Source organism: Zosterops lateralis, assembly GCF_965231275.1.
Source record: "Zosterops lateralis genome assembly, chromosome: 8".
In the NCBI taxonomy this organism is placed as follows: Eukaryota; Metazoa; Chordata; class Aves; order Passeriformes; family Zosteropidae; genus Zosterops; species Zosterops lateralis.
In genome coordinates, this window is record NC_139768.1 from 31,572,799 (window position 1) to 31,598,016 (window position 25,218).

General features: G+C 46.7%; 1 protein-coding gene across 2 annotated transcripts in view; it reads right to left on the reverse strand.

Annotated features, from left to right (window-relative positions):
- Positions 1-25,218, reverse strand: part of PRKG1 (protein kinase cGMP-dependent 1) — a gene marked incomplete at its 5' end in the record, with an annotated part of 363,931 nt that overhangs the window by 97,297 nt on the left and 241,416 nt on the right. For both annotated transcript variants that reach the window (XM_083866088.1, XM_083866089.1), the window contains one exon: positions 11,386-11,449. In XM_083866088.1, coding sequence (XP_083722214.1) covers positions 11,386-11,449 — 64 coding nt within the window. The remainder of the gene's footprint in view (positions 1-11,385; positions 11,450-25,218) is intronic.

Below are 25,218 nucleotides of genomic sequence, written 5' to 3' on the forward strand. Positions count from 1 at the left end.
AAGGAGGACATGAACTAGGGATAAACCTCAATGGTTTCATCTCCTAGTCATGAAAAACATGATATTGTCCTTTTGGCTGTCATTTTATCCCCTTTCTTTTACATTCTACCCAATGCTTCCTGAGTGCAATTTTCAGGGATAATTAAAAGGCAACAAGGTGGATAATCACAGAATCACAAGGTTGGAAGAGACCTCCAAGATCATCAAGTCCAACCCAGCCCTAACACCTCAACTAAACCATGGCACTGTCACATCCAATCTTTGTTTAAACACATCCAGGGATGGTGACTCCACCACCTCCCCAGGCAGACCATTCCAGTACTTTAACACCCTTTCTGTAAAAAACTTTTTCATAATATCCAACCTATATTTCCTTTGGTGCAGCTTGAAACCGTGTCCTCTCCTTCTGTCAGTTGCTGCCAGGAGAAAGAGACCAACCCCCACCTGAGCACAACCACCTTTCAGGGAGTTGTAGAAAGTGATCAGGTCACCCCTGAATCTGATTTTCTCCAGGCTAAACAATCCCAGCTCCCTCAGTCATTCCTCACAGGGTTTGTGTTCCCAGCCCCTCACCAGCCTCGTTGCCTCCTCTGGATGTGCTCAAGTGTCTCAATGTCCTTCCTAAACTGAGGGGCCAGAGCTGGACACAGCACTCAATGTCCTTCCTAAACTGAGGGGCCAGAGCTGGACACAGCACTCAATGTCCTTCCTAGAAGAAACAGGAATTTGGGGAGAATGAGAAATGTGGGACGGAGAGGATGCTGAGAAAGCTGGGAAGTTCAGAGATACAGAGAGAGGTGAAGAAGGCGAAAGGTCAAGACCAACCTCAAAGATCAAGAGGGAGAACTTAAAGAGTTCAAGGATTAAGAGAGCAGAGAGATGACAGAGGGTGAGAGCAGCGCAGGGTCAGGAGAAATGGGAGAGGAGCTTTAGCAACAAGATTTTCCAGGAAAACAAGATGAACTGATATGGAAAAAAATAGGATTTATTCCCAGGGGAGATAACAGATAACAAACTACTTGGGTAAAAAGCAGTAGTGGTATTAGGGCACAGATCCAGCTACAAATTGGGGTCAAAACCCCAAAAAGGTTTGCTTGGGAATTTAAATAATACCAGATTCACAGATAATCACTGTGAAATTTGGAGAATTAGCTGAGAATCAGTAATTAGAAAAAGGATCCTCAGGAAACAGAGTGGAACCAATTCATCAGTCACCCTGACTAAAAATTAGCAAACAGTAAAATTCAGCAAAAATAAAAATACAATTAAAAACCAAATTTGTTTGTGTGCCCTGTGCCAGTCACATACATGTAATTTTAGGCTTTTTTAGGATTGAAGTGTCCGTAATTCCATGACATTCCCAGCCTCCTTTGGACATTACTACACAGGAACTTTGAGGAAATCCAACCAGAAACAAAACCTCTCTCCAAACACCAGCAGCTCAAGTCCTTGGGGGTTTAATTAAATTTCATTGAAATGCAAGAAAAGAACTGCTCTTCAATCCTTTCCCAAATACCTCTGATTTAGTTTCTCTCCTCATAATGGAAGAATGTGTGTGGAAATCCCATTTCCCTCCCTAAATCCACAGGTCTATTCCATGGTTATTAGAATGGGAATCAATTCCTTGCCAAAATGAAACTGGAAGTAAACAACTTAAATCAACACATTTGTTTCATTTCTTTTCCTTCATTTCCTCCAAATTTTGCACGCTTATTCACCCCAGGTATTTGCATTGCCACCAGGATCTAAACTCATTTCAGAGTCGATCATGAGGAATAAAAAAATGCACATTAATTCAATATGTTCAGCCACTTTTCCAGTCACCTGCTATGAAATGGATTTTCTTTTTTGTGGTCTAGACCGAAGAGGAGACTCTACATCTCCATATGCAAATGCACATCAAATTATCCCTAGAAAGAAAATTATTCCAACTTCACTGGAAAGGAAATCATGGAAAGCATTGGATTTATCCATCCTCTACAGACTTCTACTGGAACAGGTCATTTTCCCAGTTTAAACCCCTGAATTCACCAGCTGCTTCCACTTTGAGGGTTCTGTGCAGGTGACAACCAGCCCTGAGTTTGGCAGATGAATTAAACACTCTCTCAGTTCACATTCCCTGTTATATCCCCATGGATCTTAGCTGTTGCTGGAAAATATCCTCCTTTTCCCTTGATTTCTCTCATTAACTCTCCAAAAGGTACAAAAAAGGCAGAATTTTATCAACCCACATGACACAGACTAAGCCTCTATTCCCAGTCTGCACAACAAGGAATTCTGAAATTCACACTTCCATAAAATCAAATGTTTGCCACAAATATATTTATTAATGCAGCAAGTGAACTTTCACTCTGTGTATAAACTGGGAAAAGCTGAAAACTCAGTTTTTGAAACATCAGTAACAACTTTTCCCAATGGAAAAAGAAGCTGCCTTGAGCCCCTCACCTGGGCTGCCAACATCTCCTTGACAACAGCATTTGGAAAATTGGGATAAAACCTCTATTTTATAATAGAAATGCAAAATATCTCCTCCCTAAGCACAGAAATCAGTATTTTCTACTGTTTAACAGACTCTCTGCTGCTAAAATTGACTTGGCTGGAGATGCATGAGCCCATTTCAGCTTTGCTTGGAGGAAAATTTTACAGGACCTTTCCAGTGCCTCCAACTTATTCCAGGGTTTTGGACTACTGGTAACTAAAGAGGAAGTTGTGAGGAAAAAAATAATCACATCCTGAATTCAGAAGATGGTAGAAGTTGAGATTTCTGAAGGATGGAGTACATCATCCATGGAGGATGAAGAACCTCCATCAATCTCTCATGCAATGACCCCCCTCAGAAATATTGGATTTTTCTCAGCTATTTTGTGCTTTAGAGCAGATTTTTTGGGAGCATCTCTTATATCAGTCCTGAAAAGAAAACCAGGGCAAGGCTGAGAAATGTAATCTAGGTCAGATTTTTAGCATGAGGCACAGCTGAGCCTTTCCTTACCAGGCAAGGACACAATGACCCCAAAATTCCTTCACCAGGGCTTTTTAAATGTCTGAATTCTGCTTTGCATGCCTTTCTCTGCAGGAATTTGGGAAACGGTCATTTGGATTTACAAGCAGAGGAGTCTGACCCCAATGGAGATGGGATCCCATCTCCATGGGACAGCAGCAGCTTAAAGCTGGCAACAGCCATGTTATTCCCATTTCCCCATCTCTCCCAGCAGACAGAAATCACAGGATGGAAGGAGCAGAGCTCATCTCTTCCCCTGACTGAGGAATCCCCTTTCCCATTCCAGCAAGTTTTAGTTTTCCCAGCAAGGAGCCATTTCCTCCCCTCACTTGTCTCCAAATTACCCCCAGGGTCACTTTATTTCCATTTTCCTGTTCATTTTGTGTTATTAAAGCCTTTTTTTGGCACAAGATTCACATTGAACACAGGAAGAGCACCTGAAGCACAAAGATCCCTGTTTTCCACGACTTTCAGGTGAAGAATCACAGACTTGGATCATCCCAACAGAAGCTGAGTTTCAGCCCTCCCAGAATGTAAGTGGTTTGGTGGGGAAGAGGGGGAATTTTGCCTTTTTTGGGAAAAAAATTGAGCTGTGCTGAGTGTAGGTGAGCTCCCAACAGCCAGCTGGGCACCGGGGGATGAACATGGGAGCCCCTGTGTGCCATGGCAGGGTGACAGCAGCTCGGATTTCATCCCAGACAGGACATCTGGCACTGCTGGAACACCAAAGGAGTCGGGAATCAAGAAGAGGATCTCCCCACCTTCACATTTGACCTTTGCTTTAAAGCTGGGTTTTAATGACTGATCCCATTGATGGAGGGTCTCCAGCTGATATTCCCAGCATCCCAAGCCTGGTGGCCATTCCTTGGATGGCCACAGGTGTCTCCATGACCTACATGAACTCCTCCCTTCATTTTTTTCCTAATTAATCCCTGGCAGGACTCACTCAGCAGGGCCGGCGAGCCAACCTTGTCCCAGATTCCAGCAGGTGTCACTGTGGGCAACGCTATGGGAAAATCCAGCCGGGAAAACGCTGGAATCAAAGGGATAACACTCGTCAGGGTAATTCATATTTGGGGTTTCCTTAATATAATTGCTGAGTGTAGTTTTTCCCTGTTTTTACTGATAAAAAGGCATTGTCTGTGTTGACTTCTTCAAGGCTGAAGAGTGGAAATCATGGAATATTTTCGAAAAAGTACCAGGCTGGATTTTCATTCTGGGGTTCATTCCCACCAAAATTAGCCTACACATGTCTCTAAGTAGGGATGTGTGGGTGAGAATTAAGGAATTTTGAAAACTGCTGAATGAATTCTCAGGAGGAGATGCCCAAAAAACCAGCCAGCTCCATGCTCTCCTCCCAAGCTTCTCCCAAAAAATACAGCACTGAAAGCAAAGCCCTCTGCCCAAAACAGGAACCTCATCCACGAGGAGATCCATCCCAAAAATCACTTAGCTCAGGCTGTCAGAAGCACTGCTTGGGAAGAGGGGCTTGAGCTGCGCCACCTCCACCACAGTAAACCGCCCAAATTTTAATTAATTTCAGTCAGAATTAATTGATTGGATTTTCTTCACCCAGGAAGTAAAGGACAGCCACCAACCCATCGGTCTCAATCTCTCTGCAACAAAGCAAATCCCTGGGAAAGCAGATTCCATGGGTTCCTTGCCCCAGTGTTGCTGTAGAGCCTCTGGAAACTGGGAACAGTAAACAAACAGATACTGGGAATTAGGAACAAGGCTGGATCAGGGAAGAGACAACTTGGAGCTCCTGAGTTGTCCTCCTGTGACCTCTCTGTTGTCCCAGGTGCCATGAAAAAAATCCACATCCATCATATGTGTCTCTCACAGAGCCTGCAAATCCACCAGAGCAAATAATAAATTATGGATTTGTTCAAATCCTTTCTTTTCATATCTGTGAAACCCTGGAAAATATCTAAGATTACAGCAAAAAAAATGTTTTGTTTTCCTTTTCTCCTTTTTTTCATAACTGTGACGGATCAGCTGGAGAATCTGCTTAGAGAACATAAAAATATCTCCCACATAGGTTTAATCCAACTGGAAACAGGAAATATTTAAATCCCAACACCTGCAAAGCCTGAGAGGAGTAGCTTTAGAAATTAATATTTTATCAGTGACCCCCTGAAAACCTGATCATCCACTCAATGCACCATTGTCAAAAATTATAACAATAAATTAAAGAAAGAAAATCCTGGGAAGTTTTTTCTGCTTGAGACTGCCTTCGCCATGTGTCCTGCTGGTGATCACGGCACTGCTGGAGTGGCTTTTCCCACCACTGGGAGCTTGACTGAGGAGAAGGTGCCCAGAGAATGGGGAAAAGCTGGAAAAGTACTGGAAAGGCAGCTGGAAAATGGAACTACAGAACCCTCTTGCAGGAAGCATGGGTTGGGTTGGGAGGGACATTAAGGATTATCTCATTCCACCCCCTGCCATGGGCAGGGACACCTCCTACTGTCCCAGGCTGCTCCAAGCCCCAATGTCCAACCTGGCCTTGGACACTGCCAGGGATCCAGGGGCAGCCACAGCTGCTCTGGGCACCCTGTGCCAGGGCCTGCCCACCCTCCCAGCCAAGAATTTCTTCTCTGACAGCTGAGAAAATCTTACAACTCCCATCCTTCTGAGTGTCCTTGGGATTCTCGTGGAGATTCCCATGAATCCATGTGCTTTGGATGAAATGTAATTTCCTAGCTGGGGTGCTCTGGCCTAACTCCAACACTCACTTGAAAGAAAACCAACAAGCCAGCTCCCCTGCTTGGGGTTTAGCAAAGGAGCCCAGAGACAAGGGCAGGGGGGACTTCTGACAGAAAATGAGATGTTAATAAACTTCCCTGTCTCCAGAGGAATCCAGCTTCACATGGAAAGCCTCTGGAAAAAGATCCCTCTGATACCACTGGGATTTTCAGCCTGAACAAAAGCTGCTTCTTGAGAGGTTTCTAAATTCATTTCATAAATCTCAGTTAAAGAGAGAACACCATTCCCTGCCTGAAAAGTGCATTTGGCAGAGGCCAAAAGCTGCTCCTCACATCTGACACAAACACCCACCAGGTCCCACCAGGAGAAGACCTGAAGTTCCCACATGTGCCAAGAGCACAGAACTCCAGGAAATGCCTTCCCATGTGTTCAGCACAAGGATTTTATTGGGGGGGGGGGGGGGGGGCGGAAAGGAGGGATCTGATGTTAAATCAAACAGGAAAAAATGGCAACAGATTTTCCACCCCTCTGATGAGACCCCACCTGTAGTGGGGTGTTGGATCTGGGACGTGGAGCTGCTGGAGTGAATCCAGAGGCAGCCATGGAGCTGCTTCCAGGGCTGGAGCCCCTTTGGGTGAGCTGGAGAGGAGAAGGCTCCAGAGAGAGCTCAGAGCCCCTTCCAGGGCCTGAAGGGGCTCCAGGAGAGCTGGAGAGGGACTGGGGACAAGGGATGGAGGGACAGGACACAGGGAATGGCTTCCCAGTGCCAGAGGGCAGGGCTGGATGGGATATTGGGACATTAGGAATTAATCAGAGTCCCAAAGGTTTTCTCCACTGGCATCACCTTCTAACAGTAAGTTTTGCAGAACTGTGGATGAAAAGTCCCAAATCCTGCCCCATTTCTACCCCTGCAGGAAAAGAGAGGATGGGCAATAAACACACACAGGGCTGACCACATTCCTGACAAGAATCCACAGAAACCAGGGAATACTGAACTCCTTCCCCTGTGCTAACACAAGCAGGAGATTATTTTTAATTCCCTTCACGTGGTCCATGCCCACGTTAAAGAAAATCAAAAGGAAAACTTAACTCCAAACATCACATTTTATCAACCCAAAGCTGGAACAGCTCCTGCCACTGACTCCATTGTACCCCTGCACTCCAGTTTTTCCAGCTGCATTTTACTTTCTAATGTTTGTTTTTTTCCCCAAAAAAAGAGCTTTTATTTCCTGGTGCACCTGCAAACCCAAAGCTGTGTTCTCATAAGCACCATTGGAAAAATTAATGGAAGTGCAACTTGAGTCAAAATGTTGTCCATTTGAGACGGAGTCAGTCGTGAGTAAAGCTGATGTGATGTCTCCACAGGCAGCATTACCCCATCCCACAGCTCCTCCAGTGAACACACCCCAGAGTGCTTCCTTTGATAAAAAAATATAAAAAATAATATTAACATATTTTTTCTTAACCAAAACCTTTTACTCTTCCCTGTTTATTTGGAATTCTCCCTCAAATCTGATTTCTGGTTTTGTATCACATCAATACCTGCCTTGGTGCTGGCAGAGCCTGCAGGATGGACCAGGGACCTGGTTCCATTTATCCAAGAGCCATCCTCACTCCTAAATAAGCCTAAAAAAAAATTGATTCTGTGGAAAGCTAATTAATTTTGCACATTTTTCCTCTTCCATTCACTGTTGCCACACAATCCCACAAAGGCAGGACTGTGCTCAGCCTCTGTTAATTAACAGAGGCATCCTAAGGCCTTCTGATCCATACTAATTAGAGCAGGAAGGATGCTTGGCATCTCTGCAGGAAGGCCCAGGACAGCTCTTAAAGCTGAATTAAGCCATGAAATCTCCTCCAAGATCCCACTCTGCACCAGGAGCCACAACAGGAGCTCCATGAGCAACAGGGAAGAATTATGGGTTGTGGTTTATTTTTTTTTTATGGTTATGCCTTTCAAAATTCAGTCTTTCTTTGGAATTAAAATAAAAGTAAGAAAAAAGACAAGGGCTGGCAAGCAACACTCAGCACACAAACTGAGCTGCTGGAGTGGCTGCAGACAGGAGCTGAGATCCCAGATTTCAGCACCCAGAGCAGCAGGGAGAATTTCCATCCCTGGCAGCCTCTGCCTGTGGGGTTCAGTACATTTCTCAGCCTCTCCCCTCAGTTTGGCTCTGCCGTTTGTCCAGGGATACACTGGGAGCCCAGGGCAGGCTGCCTGAGGCTGGAGTAAACACATCACTGGCACTTGGGTCTCAGGAGTGCATTCAAATAAATTAAAGTTCTAAACATTAATGCTTTCAGTGAAAGAATTCCCAAAATGCACACTGGGAGATGTGGGAATGGCATTCACAGCACTTCCAAGCTGTAGCTGCTCTGCTGTTAACCCAGGATGAGTTAATGAAGTGCTCAACAGTTGGATTTAGGGCAATTAGCCATATTTGTATTTAAATATCTATTTACACTGCAACTATGATAGATAAACATTATATATCTCAATGTGATATAAAGTATTGCCAGAGAACCATAGAATGGTTCAGGTTGGAAGGAACTTAAAAGTCCACCCCTGTGCCATGAGCAGGGACAAATTCCACTATCCCAGGCTGCTCCAAGTCCTGTCCAGCCTGGCCTGGAACACTTTAAATTTCTATACACCCAGAAATAATCTATAAATGTATACACACACATAAATGTCAAAGCTGTCTCGAGCTCTGCAGACACAGCAAACGAGGCAAATCCATGAGCTGTAGTTTAGACCTGGCATTATCTGCACAAAAACTTGATCTGCAGGGTTCTGTAAGCAAACCAAAGCTCCTTTGTCATTGTCTCTCTCTGCTCAGAGTCCCACACACAACATCTCCCATGGATTACCAGGCTAAATCCCAAACAGTGAAGGAACAGTGAGGGCACAGGATTGGGAAATGCAGATGAAAAGGCCTGGGCTGAAAATGCCAACGAGACCTTAATTCAATCTCCTCCTGTGCATCTGCAACCACAGAACTTTAAATCTTGGATGAGTCTGTCTGGGGCACCAAGAGCACGTGGAGCTGCTGGAGTGAATCCAGAGAGGAGACCTTGGAGATGCTCCAAGGGCTGAAACCCCACTGGGAGAGCTGGGGGTGCTCACCTGGAGAGGAGAAGCTCCAGGGAGAGCTCAGAGCCCCTGCCAGGGCCTGAAGGGGCTCCAGGAGAGCTGGAGAGGGACTGGGGACAAGGGATGAAGGGACAGGACACATGGAATGGCTCCCCACTGCCAGAGGGCAGGGCTGGATGGGATATTGGGCAGGAATTGTTCCCTGGGAGGGTGGGCAGGCCCTGGCACAGGGTGCCCAGAGCAGCTGTGGCTGCCCCTGGATCCCTGGAAGTGCCCAAGGCCAGGCTGGACTTTGGGGCTTGGAGCAGCCTGGGACAGTGGAAGGTGTCCCTGCCCATGGCAGGGGGTGGAATGGGATGATCCTTAGTGTCCCTTCCCACCCAAACCAGTCTGGGATTAGTCACTCCAGCTGCCCCTGGCCCTCTCAATTCTTGCCTCCTTCCCCCTTCCCTGAAAACACAACCCAACTCAGTGAAGCTGGGACAGACATTCTCCACCCCTGACACCCAAGGCAAAGGGATCCTTCTTTGAAACAGGAGGAGGAATTTGCAGTTGGGGAACAAAATTTAGAAGAATCAGCTGTAGGCACAATGAAGGATTTGAGATCAAATGGAAAATTACAAAATCATCAGTATCTGGAAGTGGCTTCTGAGGAGAAGAGGTCAAGGAACCTTAATTACATCTATCAGTACCTGAACACCTGATTTGAGATGGAAATCCTGAAACTTTTACATTTGAATGACACAGGGAATAACCTTAAAGAGGAACAACACTGCCAGAATGTGAAGCAACTTAAGGACAGGAAAGAAATCCTGATTTTGTGCCACAAAACCTAACTAGAAATGAAGGGAGGGAAAGAGGGAGAGGAGGAAATGCCAGCCCAAACCTCTGAGTGCTGCCCATGCCCACTAAAAGCTCATCCCACTCCTCAGCCATGCCAGGAACAGACTCCCCATCCTATTCCCTCCAGGATTTTAATTCCATTTGCTAAATGAAATTATCCATAAAGACTGAAATTCTTGGCAATGTTGGTGCCACCCAGACAAACTCTGGGTGAGTCACCAGACACGTTTTTCCATGTAATATTAACAATTCCATGATCCAGAGGAGTTTTCCAATACTTCAGAGGTGTAACCTATGGAAAGGGGGCTGCAGCCAGGTGGGAGTTTATATCTCAATATAGAGACCTGAGAGTGATTTATTTTTTTTTTAATTTATGCAAAACACAGCCTGCTCAATCCAAAACAAACCCAGAGGAAATAATGCTGATTCCAAGCAGGAAACTGGGAGCATCCACCCTAAAAATCCAGATTTATTCCCCACAAATGCTGCTTTCATGCCTTTTTTCTTCACTGGTATTTATTAAGATTTTTTTCCCCCTGCCACAAAACTTTAAGTGTTTCTGGAAAAGTTTTATTGACTTTATTCTCCTCCTTAACTCTTGATAAGGAGCTTAATGCCAGTGATGTGATCCAAGCAAATTCTGGTTGGGAGTGGGGTTTTGAGATAGGCAGATAGAATTTACAGCAAAGGCATTCATATTCTTTTTTTCCCCTAAATCAGAGCATTCCCTGGCAGTAAATGGAATAAAGCTTATCTGTGAATATGCAATTATTCAGGGTGACAAACAGCTGATTTGTTGGAGCCACAGAATTTATCTGGGCACTAAATAAAAAGGCAGAGAAGGAAAAACATCCCAGCAAAGCTCAGAATGAAAAGAATTCAAATCAACTCCGATGTCAGCAGCGCTTTTCCTCCAAATCCACGGGAACATCTTCCCTGATGGAGAGGCATGGATGAAGAAAAGCAAGCAGGAATGAAATAAATTACTGCCACACACACATTTCCTGCACTTAAATCACCTTTTGGAAGGGTTTATTAACAGCTTTCTGGGATATTGAATTCCTCAGGCTCAGAAGGGAGAGTTGTGGGAATAAAATATGGGGGGAAACTGTGATGTGACCCAAATATTTTACATTTGCTTATGAGGCAAGGTTGGGGGAGGGTTTGGGGTGGTTTTTTTGGTAGGGTGCGGGTTTAGGCTTTTTGCATTTTTGGGGGGGTTGTAGGGTTTGGGGGGTATTTTCAGAGGTTTTTGGGTTGTTGTTTTGTGGGAGATTTCTTTGTTGTTTTAAATAGACTTAAAACCCTGACCCCAACAAGACCCCATTTAAAGCCAGGCAGGCAAAGCCCAACATCTCAACACTGCTGGAACTCTTCCCAGAGCACCTTTTCCACAACACTTTTAAAATATCCTCCAATGTAAGCATCCCATCAAATCTGAAATGAGACCAGGTTCTCACATTCCCCTCCTCCCCTCCACTCACCCAGGGGCTGGAGAAGCTCATTCCCTTCTGGACACCACAGGAAGTGATTGATTCAATAGGATAAAATTAGATTGGATAAAAATCCAATTAAAAATATACATAAACCCTGTTCAAAACTGGATTCATTTTTCCCCACTACTCCTCTCATGGCCTTTGATGGCTGCCAAACTGGGGAGCTGCTCTTTGGGGAAAAAGAAGAGGCTGGACATTGCCAGCAGAAGGTTCTGAACTCGTGAAATCCCAATATTCACAGCACTCACCTCTTCCAGGACATCTGCAAGCTTACTGAGGATCTCCTCGGGAAGGCTCTGGAATGTGGGAACGCTGCAACACAAAAGAAACCTCAATTAGTGGATCCCTTTACCCAGGACACAGACCCAGCTCCTTTCCTCCCCTCTGCCTTCCTGAGATTTTTTTTCTTCATGCTCTGGGGCTGAACAGGAGAAAGATATCAGGGAAAGCTGCTCCTTTTCTAGCAGCCAGGATGGATTTGGTGATGATGAGAGAGCACTGGAATAAACCTCTGGAGAGCCAACCTCTAACGCTGGTAATCAGCTAGGGATCCATCCAGGATCCACTGGAATTCCTGTGTGCTACAAACCTGCTCAGTTCTGTTCCCTCCTGGTCTGCTTCAGCCCCCTCAGAAATAAAATGCAGCACAAAAAAGGCAGGGAAGATCAGCTCCAAGCAGCCCCAGGTGAAAGAGTGGAACCACACCTGGATGGAGGGAGGGCAAAACAGAGAGTTCTGCAGCACTGAGCCCCCAGCCAAGCCCTCAGGGAGTTTCTGAGCACTTTCCTGGCAGTTTCACAGCCAAATTTGTGCCTTTTCTTTGGCCAAAAAGGAGACTTGGTCACTTGTTTGGCAGCAATTCCCCCAGGCCAGGCAGGGATGAGAAGGTGATGAAGCCATAAAGAGCCTCCTGACCCAGGGTCCACAGGACTGCACCCAAATGAGTTTGGAGACCAATTTGGGTCTCCAAAGCCCCAGGGAGAGTCCTGACTTCAAAGCTGTATCTCCACTGCCCTAGAGCCCACCCAGGGAGGCTGTGGAATTGTTCTCCTTGGAGAGCCCATGGGCAACCTGAACCAGAGGACCTCCAGATGTCCTTCCCATCCTCAACCAGCCTGTGACTTGCAACACTCTGGTTTCTCATCCTTGCTTTTCCATAAAAACCTGAGATCCATCAATATTCCCACGTGATGCTGAAGGAAACACACTGACACAATAGAAATTTAACCCAAAATACACCATAGCCCAGAGAAGCTGTGGCTGCCCCTGGATCCCTGGCACTGTCCAAGGCCAGGCTGGAGAGGGCTTGGAACAACCTGGGACAGTGGCAGGTGTCCCTGCCATGGCAGGGGTGGCACTGGGTGGGATTTAAGGAGAAAAGGAGGCTCAGGGGGGACCTTGTGGCTCTGCACAAGTCCCTGACAGGAGGGGACAGCCAGGGGGGGTCGGGCTCTGCTGCCAGGGAAAAGGGACAGGACAAGGGGAAAGGGCCTCAAGCTGTGCCAGGGGAGGCTCAGCTTGGACAGCAGCAGGAATTTGCCCATGGAAAGGGTGCTGAGGCCTTGGCAGGGGCTGCCCAGGTGGAATCAGCATCCCTGGAAGGGTTTAACAGCCATGGAATGTGGAGATATAGGTCAGTGCGGGGCTCAGCAGTGCCCAGGGAACAGCTGGACTTGATCTTTAATGTATTTTCCAACCTAAGTTATTCTTTGATCATTTACCCTTTTATTTAATTTAAAAAAGTAGTTTCAGTAGAGTCTATTTAATGATAACAAGAGAAACCTGGGTAGATAAATGCAGAAAAATATCACCTGTCATGCTCTCAAAACCAGCATTTTTTTCCTTAGGAAGAGCACTTTTATTAGTGGGAGTACATGGGCCCACATTGTAACAGGAACAAGCAAACAAGTGGACAGGAATTCTGTGAGGGACAGGCCTAAGCATAAAATGCAAGTTCATGACATCAATTCCAGCATTCCCAAATGAGGAATGAACTTACAGGAGAAGATAACAGCCTTGGACAAGTGGTCAGATTTTATGTGGTTGCAGCCTTAAACTCCCAAGCTGGGGGGAACACACCACAGGTTTTTTGGTGTTTTTTATAATTATGCCTGTGAAATCCAAGGCAGGGTAGTGAAGGACATCTTTTATAGACCAAATCCATTAAAAACCAGGGAAATAGGCCCAAAGTTCTTAACAAATTCCAATTCTTACCATAAGAAAAGCCTATAACTTCAATTCCACAATAGAAGAAATAGCTGAAAAAGCAAACTGTTGACAAAATAAACTCCTACACATCACGGAATTACACCATTAATATCCCCTATTTAGGGGGGTTTATGGCAGGCCAGAATTCCCCTGAACAGCCAGAAGTGACAAAACAGTCAAATATTTGAGTTCCTTTGAAAAGAAGAGAGCAAGACTTGACTCTCCAGTTCAATAAAAATCCCTGTCTGCTCTCCACAGGATGATATTAAATGGATTCATAAAACAGAGTCTTGATTCCCTCCAAGACCTGCCTGGATTATTGAAAGACTTGTGTACAAAAGGAGTGTTTCCATGATTACTTCCAGGTGGATACTTGCCCTGAAAGGCAAATGGAGCCTCAGCACTCCAGGGAGAGCCTTGAACTGAGCTGCAAATTGCTCCAAGTAGAAAAACACACAGGATGGAGGCAAATGGGAGCAGAAAACCTCCCAGGGAATCTTTGATCACCACAGCAAGAGGCAGGAAAATTGTATTTCCCTTTCTACAACTGTGTGAAAAAGGCTGGAAATACAGAAGGGCAAACACTCAGCCCTTGAGTTGGGATGTGTTTAGAGCAGAAGAACTCACAGCAAAAGCTGCTCCACCTGTTCAAGGAACAATTGTTCTGTCCAACAAAGCAGGGTCAAACAAACCCAGATTTTCTCCAAGCTCTCCTCTCACTGCTCCCTAAATCCCTCCAATAATGAAGAGTTTAAACACCCACTCCAGACAGTAACAGGGCTACAGCTGGCAAAACAGATATTCTGGTGAGCAGCACTGAAAGCCCTCAGCAAAGTTTGAAACCCATGACATTTCTCCCTACCTGTAGCACAACTGAAGGACTTGCTCCTCTTTTTCCACAACCCTCTCCCACTTTGCCCAGGAAAAGCTGGACTTGATGATCCTGGAAGTATTTCCCCATTTAATGATTGTGATTTGATTGTAGAATAAACAAGAGCCATTTGCCAACCTCTTCCAGCACAACAGGACTCCTTCTTCTCTGCTTACCCAGTCCTTACAAGGGACTTTCTTCACCTGCTTCTTATTCCACTTAATGAGGAGTCATTTCTCCACCTGCCCTGAATCCACTCCTTGATGAGGTTATGGAATCCAGATGGGGATGGAATGGAGTTCTTCACAACTGACCTCCTGCTCACCTGCAGCCTCTCTGCTTCTCTAAGCTCTTGAAGGTGATATGGGTGTTAAAAAAGTATGGATACCAAATTATTTATGCCTATTCAATAGGATCCCCTGGCAAAAGTACAGCCCAGGATCCACAGGAGGATCCAGGCCTGCCTATAGAGGCATCAGACAAGGAGGCAAAGCAGCCCCCTAGCTCCAGGGATTTGAGTTTTAACAGGAAATGCAATAAACTGGATGGTTTTAATCCATCCACAAACAGCATTTTGTCAGGAGAGCGTGGCTGCCACCGCAGGGAAAGGGATGAGGAACCTGCTCCAGCCACCCTGGACAGTGAGCAAGGCAAGGAGGAGAGGTGACATTTTCCTGGCTGCATTCCCCACTGCTCAGCCACAGAACATTGTGCAGGACTGGCAGCTCCTGGGCCCAGGAGAATTCCCCGTGGGGAACTGCTCCCTGTCTGCAGCCGCCCGCCTCCAAACGTGACACATTTTTCCGGAGAGCTCAGAGAGCTGGTGCCCGGCACCAGCTGCCAAAGTCAGGGAAAGCAGCTGTGCTAAAACATCCATGGATTGAATCCCTGTCCCCGTGGAGGAACAGGGATATGCCCAACCAGAAGAAAGGTCGTGGCTCCATCCATCCCTGGGGATGCAGTCACCGAGCTGCTCTCAGCCTCCAGGTGGAAGCAACATGCCCATTAAGCACGCTTTGATTCCTGCCTGTGATCCCTCCCTCGGGATGGCTCCTGGAGGAAGCAGCAAGGCCTCCAGGCAGTGCTGGCTGTGGCCCAAGGCGTTGTTTGCAGCCCCAGACGTGCTGGCTGCCAGCGCTGCCAGCTCTGACAGGACATTTATCTCCTGACACACAGCACAGCTCGCAGGGCTCCTGGCTCTGCTCTGCCCCCAGGAGAGAAAAGCAACCATTCACCCTCTAAATCCCTTTCAGGACGCATTCCCAAACTTTTGAAGGGTGCTCAGTGAGGGTGCTCGTCCAGGGCGGTGGCAGATGTTCCTCCTGGGTTAAGCCTGGAACAAAGCCTCTCTCATTGCTGCTTGGCACCATCACAACTGCACTTGTTGTCACTGCTCTGTGCCGTGGGCAAGCAGAGCTCCAAACTCCAGAAAAAGGAAATAAGGGCTGAGTTCCCTGAAACTTCATTTTGGCACCCAACTGGAATGAAGGCTGAAAAATGCAAATGTCCTTCCTTAGCACACTTGGGATGCTCCCACAGCTCTGTCTCAGCTCCAAAAGAACTGAGGTTACACCTGATCAGCCCAAGCTGATCCTTGATTTGGGATATCACAAAAAGATGGTGTTTTAGACAACTCAAGCTGTACAGGCAGCTCCCAGTTGTATCAGGGAGGGAATGCTGGCTCCATCAGGACCATGGTCCTGGAATAATTTTATAGAATTACAGTGGCTGGGGTTGGAAGGGACCTTAAAGCCCAGCCCAATACCCCTGCCATGGCAGGGACACCTTCCACTGTCCCAGGCTGCTCCAAGTCCCAAAGTTCAGCCTGGCCTTGGACACTGCCAGGGATCCAGGGGCAGCCACAGCTGCTCTGGGCACCCTGTGCCAGGACCTGCCCACCCTCCCAGGGAACAATTCCTTTTGTGTTGCAAACTGTTGCATCAAAAGATAGTTCCTCTTTTCTTTCAGATTAATAAATATTATTTGAAGTATCCATTGATGGTTACTTTTATTCATGAAATGGCAGAAATTAATTTCAGGACAGGTGTATCTATTTCTCCAAAAATCTCAGTCCTTTCCCAGTCACACAGGTAACTGCTAAGTCAAGGCTGGTTTTCCTGTAGCAATTTCCCAAATGCTTTGCTTGAATTCATGGAATCACTGAGGCTGGAAAATCCCTCCCAGCCCAGGGAGTCCCAGCTGTGCCCAATGCCCACCTTGTCCCCAGCCCAGAGCACTGAGTGCCACCTCCAGCCCTTCCTTGGACACCTCCAGCCATGGGCACTCCAAACCTCCCTGGGCAGCCCCTGCCAAGGCCTCAGCACCCTTTCCATGGGCAAATTCCTGCTGCTGCTCTCCAACCTGAATCCTTCCCCAGCTCTGTTCTCTTCCCTGGACATGAGGGCCCAGAACAGGACACACCTCAAAAAATATTAGAGAACCAGGAGGAAGGGACAAGGAGGGTGACAGTCACTCACATTCCCATTAATTTCACTTTGGGTTGGCCTTGGAAACACATCATGGAGCAGAAGATTCAGGAAGAGAGAACGGATTTGCTCTGGAGGTGCTGCAGATGATTTATCTGCTGCGCTAAAGCCACACAGGAAGTAAACAATTCACAATTACTCATTTTGGAGAGGGTGAAAATGGAACAGCCACAGTTTGAACGCTCTGCCACTCATTACACAGCTCTTATCAGGGAAATAAAATCTGAAAGGAGGTTGTGAGACATTTGTTTTCAGGGATTGGGTTATATCCTAAGCCCTACTACACACAGGAAAGTGGGAGAGAAGCAGAACTGATCTTATCCCTGATGAGCAAATACTGAGGTAAAGCAAGTGCCAAGAATTGCATTTTTTCCTCTTGTGCTGAAAGGATACCAAGGGTGCCAAGGGATCTGCTGACATTTGGAGAGCAGGACTCTCAGTGTCCCTGAGGGGAACATGAAATGATCTCAAAAGGATCACAATCACTAAGGCTGGAAAGAGCTCCAAGACCAGAGTCCAACACTACCATGTCCATCATTAACTTGTGTCCCTACCCACCACAGCTGTGTGGTTTTTGAACACTTCCAGGGCCCCTCTTTGGGCCCAGGCTCTGTTTGTGTTCAATAGGCAGATCAGGAACTCTGGAGGAGTATTTTGCTTCGCTCCTATCAATCCCTGCCTCTCCCTGACAGGGCTTCATTATCACAGAGAGCCCTCCCACTGCATCTCCTTTGGCAGCCACTGGGGAGATGGGACTGATTTAAAAGAAAAGTTCCATTGTCGCTGTCAGCATGAGAGGGAGGGAGAGTAATTAGCAGGTAGTGAACCCCCTCCTCCCACTGCACATGGATTCACTCAGGATGATTCATCTTGAAAAGCACAATTGCTCCCGAAGAGCTACAAAGGCTCAGCAGAAGCAGCAGCCAGTATGGGAATCCCAGTGAAGTTTGGGCAGGCACAGTCCTGGTTGCTCATATCCACGCACAGGGTTTACTCTGCTGCTCCTGAGACACCTTACAGAGGGAACCTGCTCCTGATGGAATCCTTGGGGGATGTTATGGGGTGATTTTGGATCTAGCAGGTGGCATTTCTTCATATCTGCAAATCAAATTCTACCTGCTGTCCCAAAGTAGAACTTTTCTACCTTCCAACTCATCCAGTTTTCCAACACTTGTATCACAGGATCCCAGGATCCCTGAGGCTGGAAAATCCCTCCCAGCCCATGGAGTCCCAGCTGTGCCCAATGCCCCCCTTGTCCCCAGCCCAGAGCACTGAGTGCCACCTCCAGCCCTTCCTGGGACACCTCCAGCCATGGGCACTCCAAACCTCCCTGGGCAGCCCCTGCCAAGGCCTCAGCACCCTTTCCATGGGCAAATTCCTGCTGCTGTCCAAGCTGAGCCTCCCCTGGCACAGCTTGAGGCCCTTTCCCCTTGTCCTGTCCCTGTTCCCTGGCAGCAGAGCCCGACCCCCCCTGGCTGTCCCCTCCTGTCAGGGACTTGTGCAGAGCCACAAGGTCCCCCCTGAGCCTCCTTGTCTCCAGGCTGAGCCCCTTTCCCAGCTCCCTCAGCCTCCCCTGGGGCTCCAGCCCCTTCCCCAGCTCCCTTCCCTTCCCTGGACAGGCTCCAGCCCCTCCAGGGCTCTCTGGCCATGAGAACTGGACACAGCCCTGGAGGTCCCTCAGCAGGGCCAGCACAGAGGGACAATCACCGCCATGGTCCATCTGGCCACACTGTGTTTGATATAAATACACTGGTGATTAAAGATAAAAGCTGTCATGCAAAGCCTCACAGCTCTGGACACTGATTTTTATGATCCTGCATTCGCAGTACAGCTGAAATTAAATTGTCTTTGGCTTGCACTGTAATTATCCCTTCAAAACAGTTTGCTGTCAAGGAGTTTCTCTCCTGCATTTTTTTCCCCTTTGTCTAGGACATTTCATGGGAAATGAAAACCTCACCCTTCAACCTCTGGACAGACCAGAGTGGGTGCACCAAGCCAATTTTCTGCTTCTTGATTGAACCACAGAATCCCAGGACAGTTTGGGTTGGGAGGGACCTTTCAGCTCATCCAGTGCCACCCCTGCCATTGGCAGGGACACCTTCCACTGTCCCAGGCTGCTCCAAGCCCCATCCAAACCGGCCTTGCAACCCTGGAGCACCAGAATGAAGTCCAACAAAGACCATTACCTCACACAAGGTAGAAAACAAAAGACTTTTGGAACTGATTCTCATGGTGTGCCTCAAAAGAGATCCTTAACATTGGTCAATGTGTCAAAATCACAGTGACTGTAAATAAGGGACAAGTGGCATTTGCATGCATGGTCTGTTTTGTCTCTTTCCTCCAAATTGGGTATTTACATTATACCAAAAATCAAATGAAGGCAGCAGTCTTGTGTCTAAGAGATCTCAGCTGCACTTGACAGCATCATAATCATCTCTTTCATGGAACCACTGACACCCTTTCCAAGCACAGCCCTGTTTGCTGCAGGAATGCTGCGTCCTCCTTTTATCCACCCCACTCAAATGAACATATCACACAGATCACCATCATTTTCTGTCTTCAGAATTACATGTATACAAAAGAAAGATAAGCTGTAAATGTTTTTAACATCCTCTAAATCACCAGCTTTTCGTGTTCTCCTGGGCAACTTCGCCTAAGCAAAGTGACCTGAAAGGAACAGGGAACTGGTGGAGCTGAGGAAGGGCCTGGAGCATGTGGGTGCCCAGGAAAGGCTGAGGGAGCTGGGGCTGTCCAGGCTGGAGAGGAGCCCCAGCTGAGAGGGACCCTCAGGCCTGGGTGTCCCTGTGTGCAGGGAGGGCTCCCAGCAGGGCCCAGGCTCTGCCCAGGGGGCCCAGCAATGGCCCCAGAGCCACGGGCAGGGCCTGAGCCCAGCAATTCCCCCTGCACAGGAGGCACAACTTCTTCCCTGGGCAGTGCCCAGCCCTGAGCACATTGTCCACACAGCCTGGGGGGGCTCCTCCCTGGGGCTGGTGCAGAGCTGTGTGCACACAATGCTGTGCCCTGTGCTCTGGGATGGCCCTGCTGGGGCACGGAGGGGACACCAGGTGCCCACCCAGCTCCTTCAGCCTCAGACACCATGGGATTCTGTGTAATATTTATTTTTTAATTGCTCCCTGATACAGGTGTTGAGTGAATTTTCACAATTCACAAAGCATTAAAACACCTAAATATTTACCTTTTTTTGTTGTTCTTGTAAGTTACTATAAGAAGGATTAAAAAACATGGATCCCCTGCCCAACACATTCCTAAGTTGGGAGTTAGCAGGGGTGACCCTGTGGTCAGCAGCATCACCAAATCCCAGACAGTGGGTTTGGGAGCAACCTTGAGCTCCTCACTCTGGTTGATACATCTGAGATGATTTATGGAGGGACAACTCCAAAAAAACCCCTTCTGAGTGATCACCAGAAGATCACTTCTGAGATCACTGACAAGAACAGGCTTCAAGAATGACTTAGTGTCCCCCTAGAGAAATAAGCCACAAAAATGGTACCAAAATCCAAAGAATTCTGTTCATTTCATGGTGAAAACTCAGCACAACTACACTGGGGTGATTTTCCAGGAAAATCCACCTCAGAGGCATTTGAGACTTTCCCACAAACAAGCAGTGCTGTGTCCACCCCAGAGATCCCCAGCAACACCCCCAAGACATCGTAACCAGCCCAATTCCATGATCCCAACTCATGAATGGGAAAACCCCCTTCCTCCTTACTTATTACCTGTACAGAATCCCAAATACCTTTAAAGGACCTCTAAAGCCATAACTGGGACATCCCTTTCTCCAGGATAAGACTGAGTCTTTTATTGAATTAAAGAGAGAAGGATGGTTTAATCCCAGACATTACAATGCTGTTGATTCTCCCTTTACATCTTGGAGATCAAAATTTCCCATGCATAGCAAAGCCTCCGCAGCTGAAAATGAATTAAAGGTCGAGGATTTTCAAGGGGCCTGGGCTGTGTTGGAGAAATAATCAAATAAGGCCTGACAGATTCCACACACAGCTCAAAAATACAATTGTTTATGAAAACATAATCTTAGGAATATTAGACAGGCGAGCAGCATAATGGGCAATAAAAACCCCAAAATAATCCAAAAAACCCTCTGTGCTGGGAAGGCAATTGCAATAATTCCATTCAGTTCTGTTCTGCTGCTGTCAAACCCTCATGGCTTGCTTTCCCAGGCTCGTGAGCCCAAATCCAACCCTCAATTCTTGATCCTGATGGCTCATCCCAGTTCTGGCTTTGTCTCCCAGCACAGCCCATCTAGGGGCCAGTGATCCCAAGAAAGATCCCAAATCTTGATGCTACACCCAGGCTCATCCCAGTCCTGTTGGGAGCAGGACACCCAGGCTTCCAACTGGAGCACCTGGGGTTTGGATGATCCATGAAGAGAAAATGTGACATTCCAGGCGCAAAGCAGTTTGGAAAAGGGGAGGAACCTTCTGGTCAGTGGTCACCAGCAAGACTGACCAGCCACAGGCCATTTGATCCATGGAACAGCCCCTGTCCAGCCATTAGAGGGAAATTCCTGGGGACTTTTCCTTTGGATCCAACAGGAATTGAATCTGTCTCCGCTTGAATCCCAACAGATGTTTCATTTTGCTCTCTCCAGCATTTTCTCTTTTCCATTGTTTTCTCCACTGCAACATGAAAGCGTCACTAAATTCCACCAATTTGTTTAATTAATTGCTGTTCAACAGATGACAAAAGGTCAGGATGTGACGGGGCTGTCTCTGTATCCCAGGAAGGGAATTCCACTGGCACCCTGCTCCATCATTCTCTTGGCCCATGGTCAAACCTCCCAACCTTTTCCTTTTGTCCTGTTCCAAAAGTAATGATGACAATCCTGAAAATGGAGTGGTTGGGAATATCTGTGGGCTCCCTGGCTGATATTTGGATGGAGAAATAATAAAAGGCAGGAGAGAATTCCAGGATTTCTGTGGCAAGACATGAAGCAAAGAGAAGGGAAGCCTGACCCCAAATTAGGGAAGGAGAAAGGACAGGGAAGATGGATCCAAAAGGACAGAACCCAGTTTTGGTGCTGAGTTTTTGCCCTGAGCCCTGGAATCCAGGATATCCTGCCCTGCCTCTTTTTCAGCATCCAAGAGCCTGGCTATTCCCCTAGAGCCCATCCTCATCCAAAAGTGGCTCCACCACCCCATCAAAAATTATTCTAAAATATAATTTATGCCAGTCAGCCTTATTTTATTACATTTTTTTGCACTGAAAGAAGGTCATCATGATACAATTACGGCTGGCTTGTGGATTTTGTTTTTTGTACATTGATTTATGCAAGGCCACATTTCATCTTGATTAAAACCACCATTCAATGTGTTTAGAAGGAAACACTTCAGATTAAAATCTGACTCATTGACAGACATCAAAATACTGTTAAAAGGAGACAGCAACAGGTGTTGAAAGCACTTCCATAAATCCATTCCTGGTTCCCTGTCATTTCTGATTTATTGATGATCATTCCGCACATTTGCAGATGACTCAGTTTACTCCTCTGGGGTGATTAATGTCTAACAATATCCCCTTTAATGGCCCACATGTGTTTGACAGCTCAGTTTTGGACCAGGCATAGAGATGAGGGCAGCAGCACCAGGGTGGGCACACAAGAATTGATTTAAAACACAGCAGCCAGGTTGTTCCCAATAACATCTCCCCCAAATCCCATTAAGTTTCATTGGAATAACACTTTTGTCACTTAATATGGATTCAGGTGGCAAAGATCATCTACAGGTGAAGGAAGTCCAGTGGATTTAGAAATCCCATAAACAGAGGTCTTTTGTCTCATTCCCCCATTTCCAGCAATAAGGAAAGGACTGGAACAGCACCATGTGGGGCAGAGCTTTGTCCATGGTGGAGCCAAGAACACAAGGCTGGATACTTTCTAACCAAGAGGTGCTTTTATCTTTCTCCAATCAAAATTCAGTGGGGGCTGCAGTGGAGCTCAGAAGCTCAGGGACACTGTCCCTCATCCATTGTCCCTTAGATCCAGAACCTCACGGAGACAGTTCGGGGAACACTTTGTGAAGGAGTGGGATTTCCTGAAACATCAGTTGAACCTGGAGACTAAAACACAGGGTAACAGAAGGTCCTGGATTCCTGGTGTTGTTTGGAAGGATAAATCCCATTAGCCCGGAGAGGAAAATCCAGGTCATGGATTTCAGTCCTGGTTTCCTCAGAGGCTCCAGGAGGCGCTGAGCATCCCCCACCCTACAGCTGCAGAGGAGCCAAGGCTGTGTTGGACAGGGCGCCTGCTCCCTCCAGGTTTCTCTGGGGTGGTGGGATCAGCTCGAGCTCAGCTCTTTTAAAGGAGGGTTTGGAGCAGATGATCCCTGCAAACATGAACCACTCCGTAATTCCATGCCCTGGAGGCAAATGCTGATTCCTCCTGCACTTACCTCCTCTGGATAAGGACTTACACTGTAATTACTTGTTCGAAGTGACATTGTTTTATTTTCAATACCACTGTTTATCTCCCCACAAAGCATTACAAATCCCGTGCCCACGGATGTGTGTGTGCCTGTTCTCACAGATCCCAATTTGCTTTGAATTTTATCTTCCTAGTTTTCTACTGCTTTGGATTTTCTTGTTAAACCAGATTCTGATTGATTCCTGGTGTGCTCTGGCCAGCTGGTTCTGCTCCCCCTCCTTGTCAGCAGCTTAACTGAACAGTGATTCACGGCAGGTCAGCTGGAATTTGCTCAATTATTAACAACTTCAGGATTTTTTACCATCCCTCTGAGGACACTTCAGCCTAAGCCTGATTTGTCTTCATCTCCAGTTCAATTCAACAGCACAGACCCTGCAAGTTCTCTGAGCTCGTGTTCAGTGCATGGAATGCCCTTTTCTAACTTCCCCTACCCTTTAAAACACTGATTTGTAATTGCATATCGAGCTGCTGGGGCACCCAGTGAGTTTGTCTCCATTGAGCTGTAGAGACTCTTCTCATCTCCTTCCAGAAATAATTACGCTGGTTTATCAGTGTCTATATGAAGCTTGAATTATTCCTCCTAATATGCATTAACTTGTATTTTTTTGGAGTGACAAAAATTGGCCCAGTGAAGTCACTCCAGTGATTACTGTCCCTGTTAGTTTCCAGTAATCCATGAGATGTATTTATTGGCAAGTCACTTGTGTGGTATTTCCAGAGACAGTACATAATTGAATTTAAAATGCATTCCTGATGCCCGTAAAAGCAATAAAAATGTCACCCTCTGCCTGCACATTAAAAATTCATCCTATGCAAGGAGAGGACAAATGCATAAAATTATCATTATGATGTGCAAATGGACTCGGTGCAGGAAAACCAGACCAGTCTCTGCCTGGACATAAAAACATTAAGATACCAGAGTATAAATGGCACCATTTAGTGAACTTTTAAAGGTACGGAGGAGAAAATGCTCTCATTAGGAGCATGACTAAGGATTGCTTCAAAAATGGGATTTGTACCGGTATTAACAACAGTGTGGCTCCTGTGTCAAAGCAGAATTAACTCCCTGAAATAAAAACACACCAAAACCACCATTCCATGGCCCTGGCACAGATCCCATCCCAGAGCAGCTGTGGCTGCCCCTGGATCCCTGGAAGTGCCCAAGGTCAGGCTGGACTTTGGGGCTTGGAGCAGCCTGGGATAGTGGAAGCTGTCCCTGCCCATGGCAAGGGTGGGGCTGAGGCTCTTCCAAGTAAATTCTTTCTGGGATTCTGTGATTCTATACAAATCCACCTTTTTTTCTGGACTTGTCATTGACACCTGTGGTACCACAGTGCTTCTTCCCCTCCTCTTTCATTTTTGTCTTGGCTAAAGATCTTTCTTTACACTCTGCCCAACTCTTACTTTCTGTCTGCTAAGCACAAAGTAACTTCACAGGTAATTAAGCACATTGTGAGTCATTAACTCCTCTCCAGATTCACAGGAGGCTTCTCCAAATTGAGTCCAGGCGCAGAAATTAAAATTCATCTTTTGCTCACACTGATTAATTTTTCATAGGAGGGAACTATAACAAATTCCTCCTTTTCCCACCTCAGAATTGACTGACTTTGGTTACCACAGTCCTGGGGTCCAGCCTTGGTCAAGGAATCAGAAATCCATGGAATGGTTTGGGTCAGGAAGGACCTCAAAGCCCATCCAGTGCCATCCCTGCCATGGGCAGAGACACCTTCCACTATCCCAGGCTGCTCCAAGCCCCGAAGTCCAGCCTGGCCTTGGACAATTCCAGGGATTCCACTCATTCCACCCTGAACAGCAGGTAGAGGGCAGCTTGACAGTGAGAAAAGAACTTGATCTTAAACTCCCAGACACGAGTCCCTAATTTTTGGTTCAAAATAGTTGGAAAAAAGGGCAGAGCTCCATTCCTCTCTACTTTGGTGAAGGTTCCTGCACTTCATCCCAGTTTGAGTTCAGTTGGAAGCTCCCAAAGAAGAGCCACATTCTCTGTTTTCCTCAAATCAACACAAATTTAACTCTTCCCATTCAAAAAAGAGGAAAA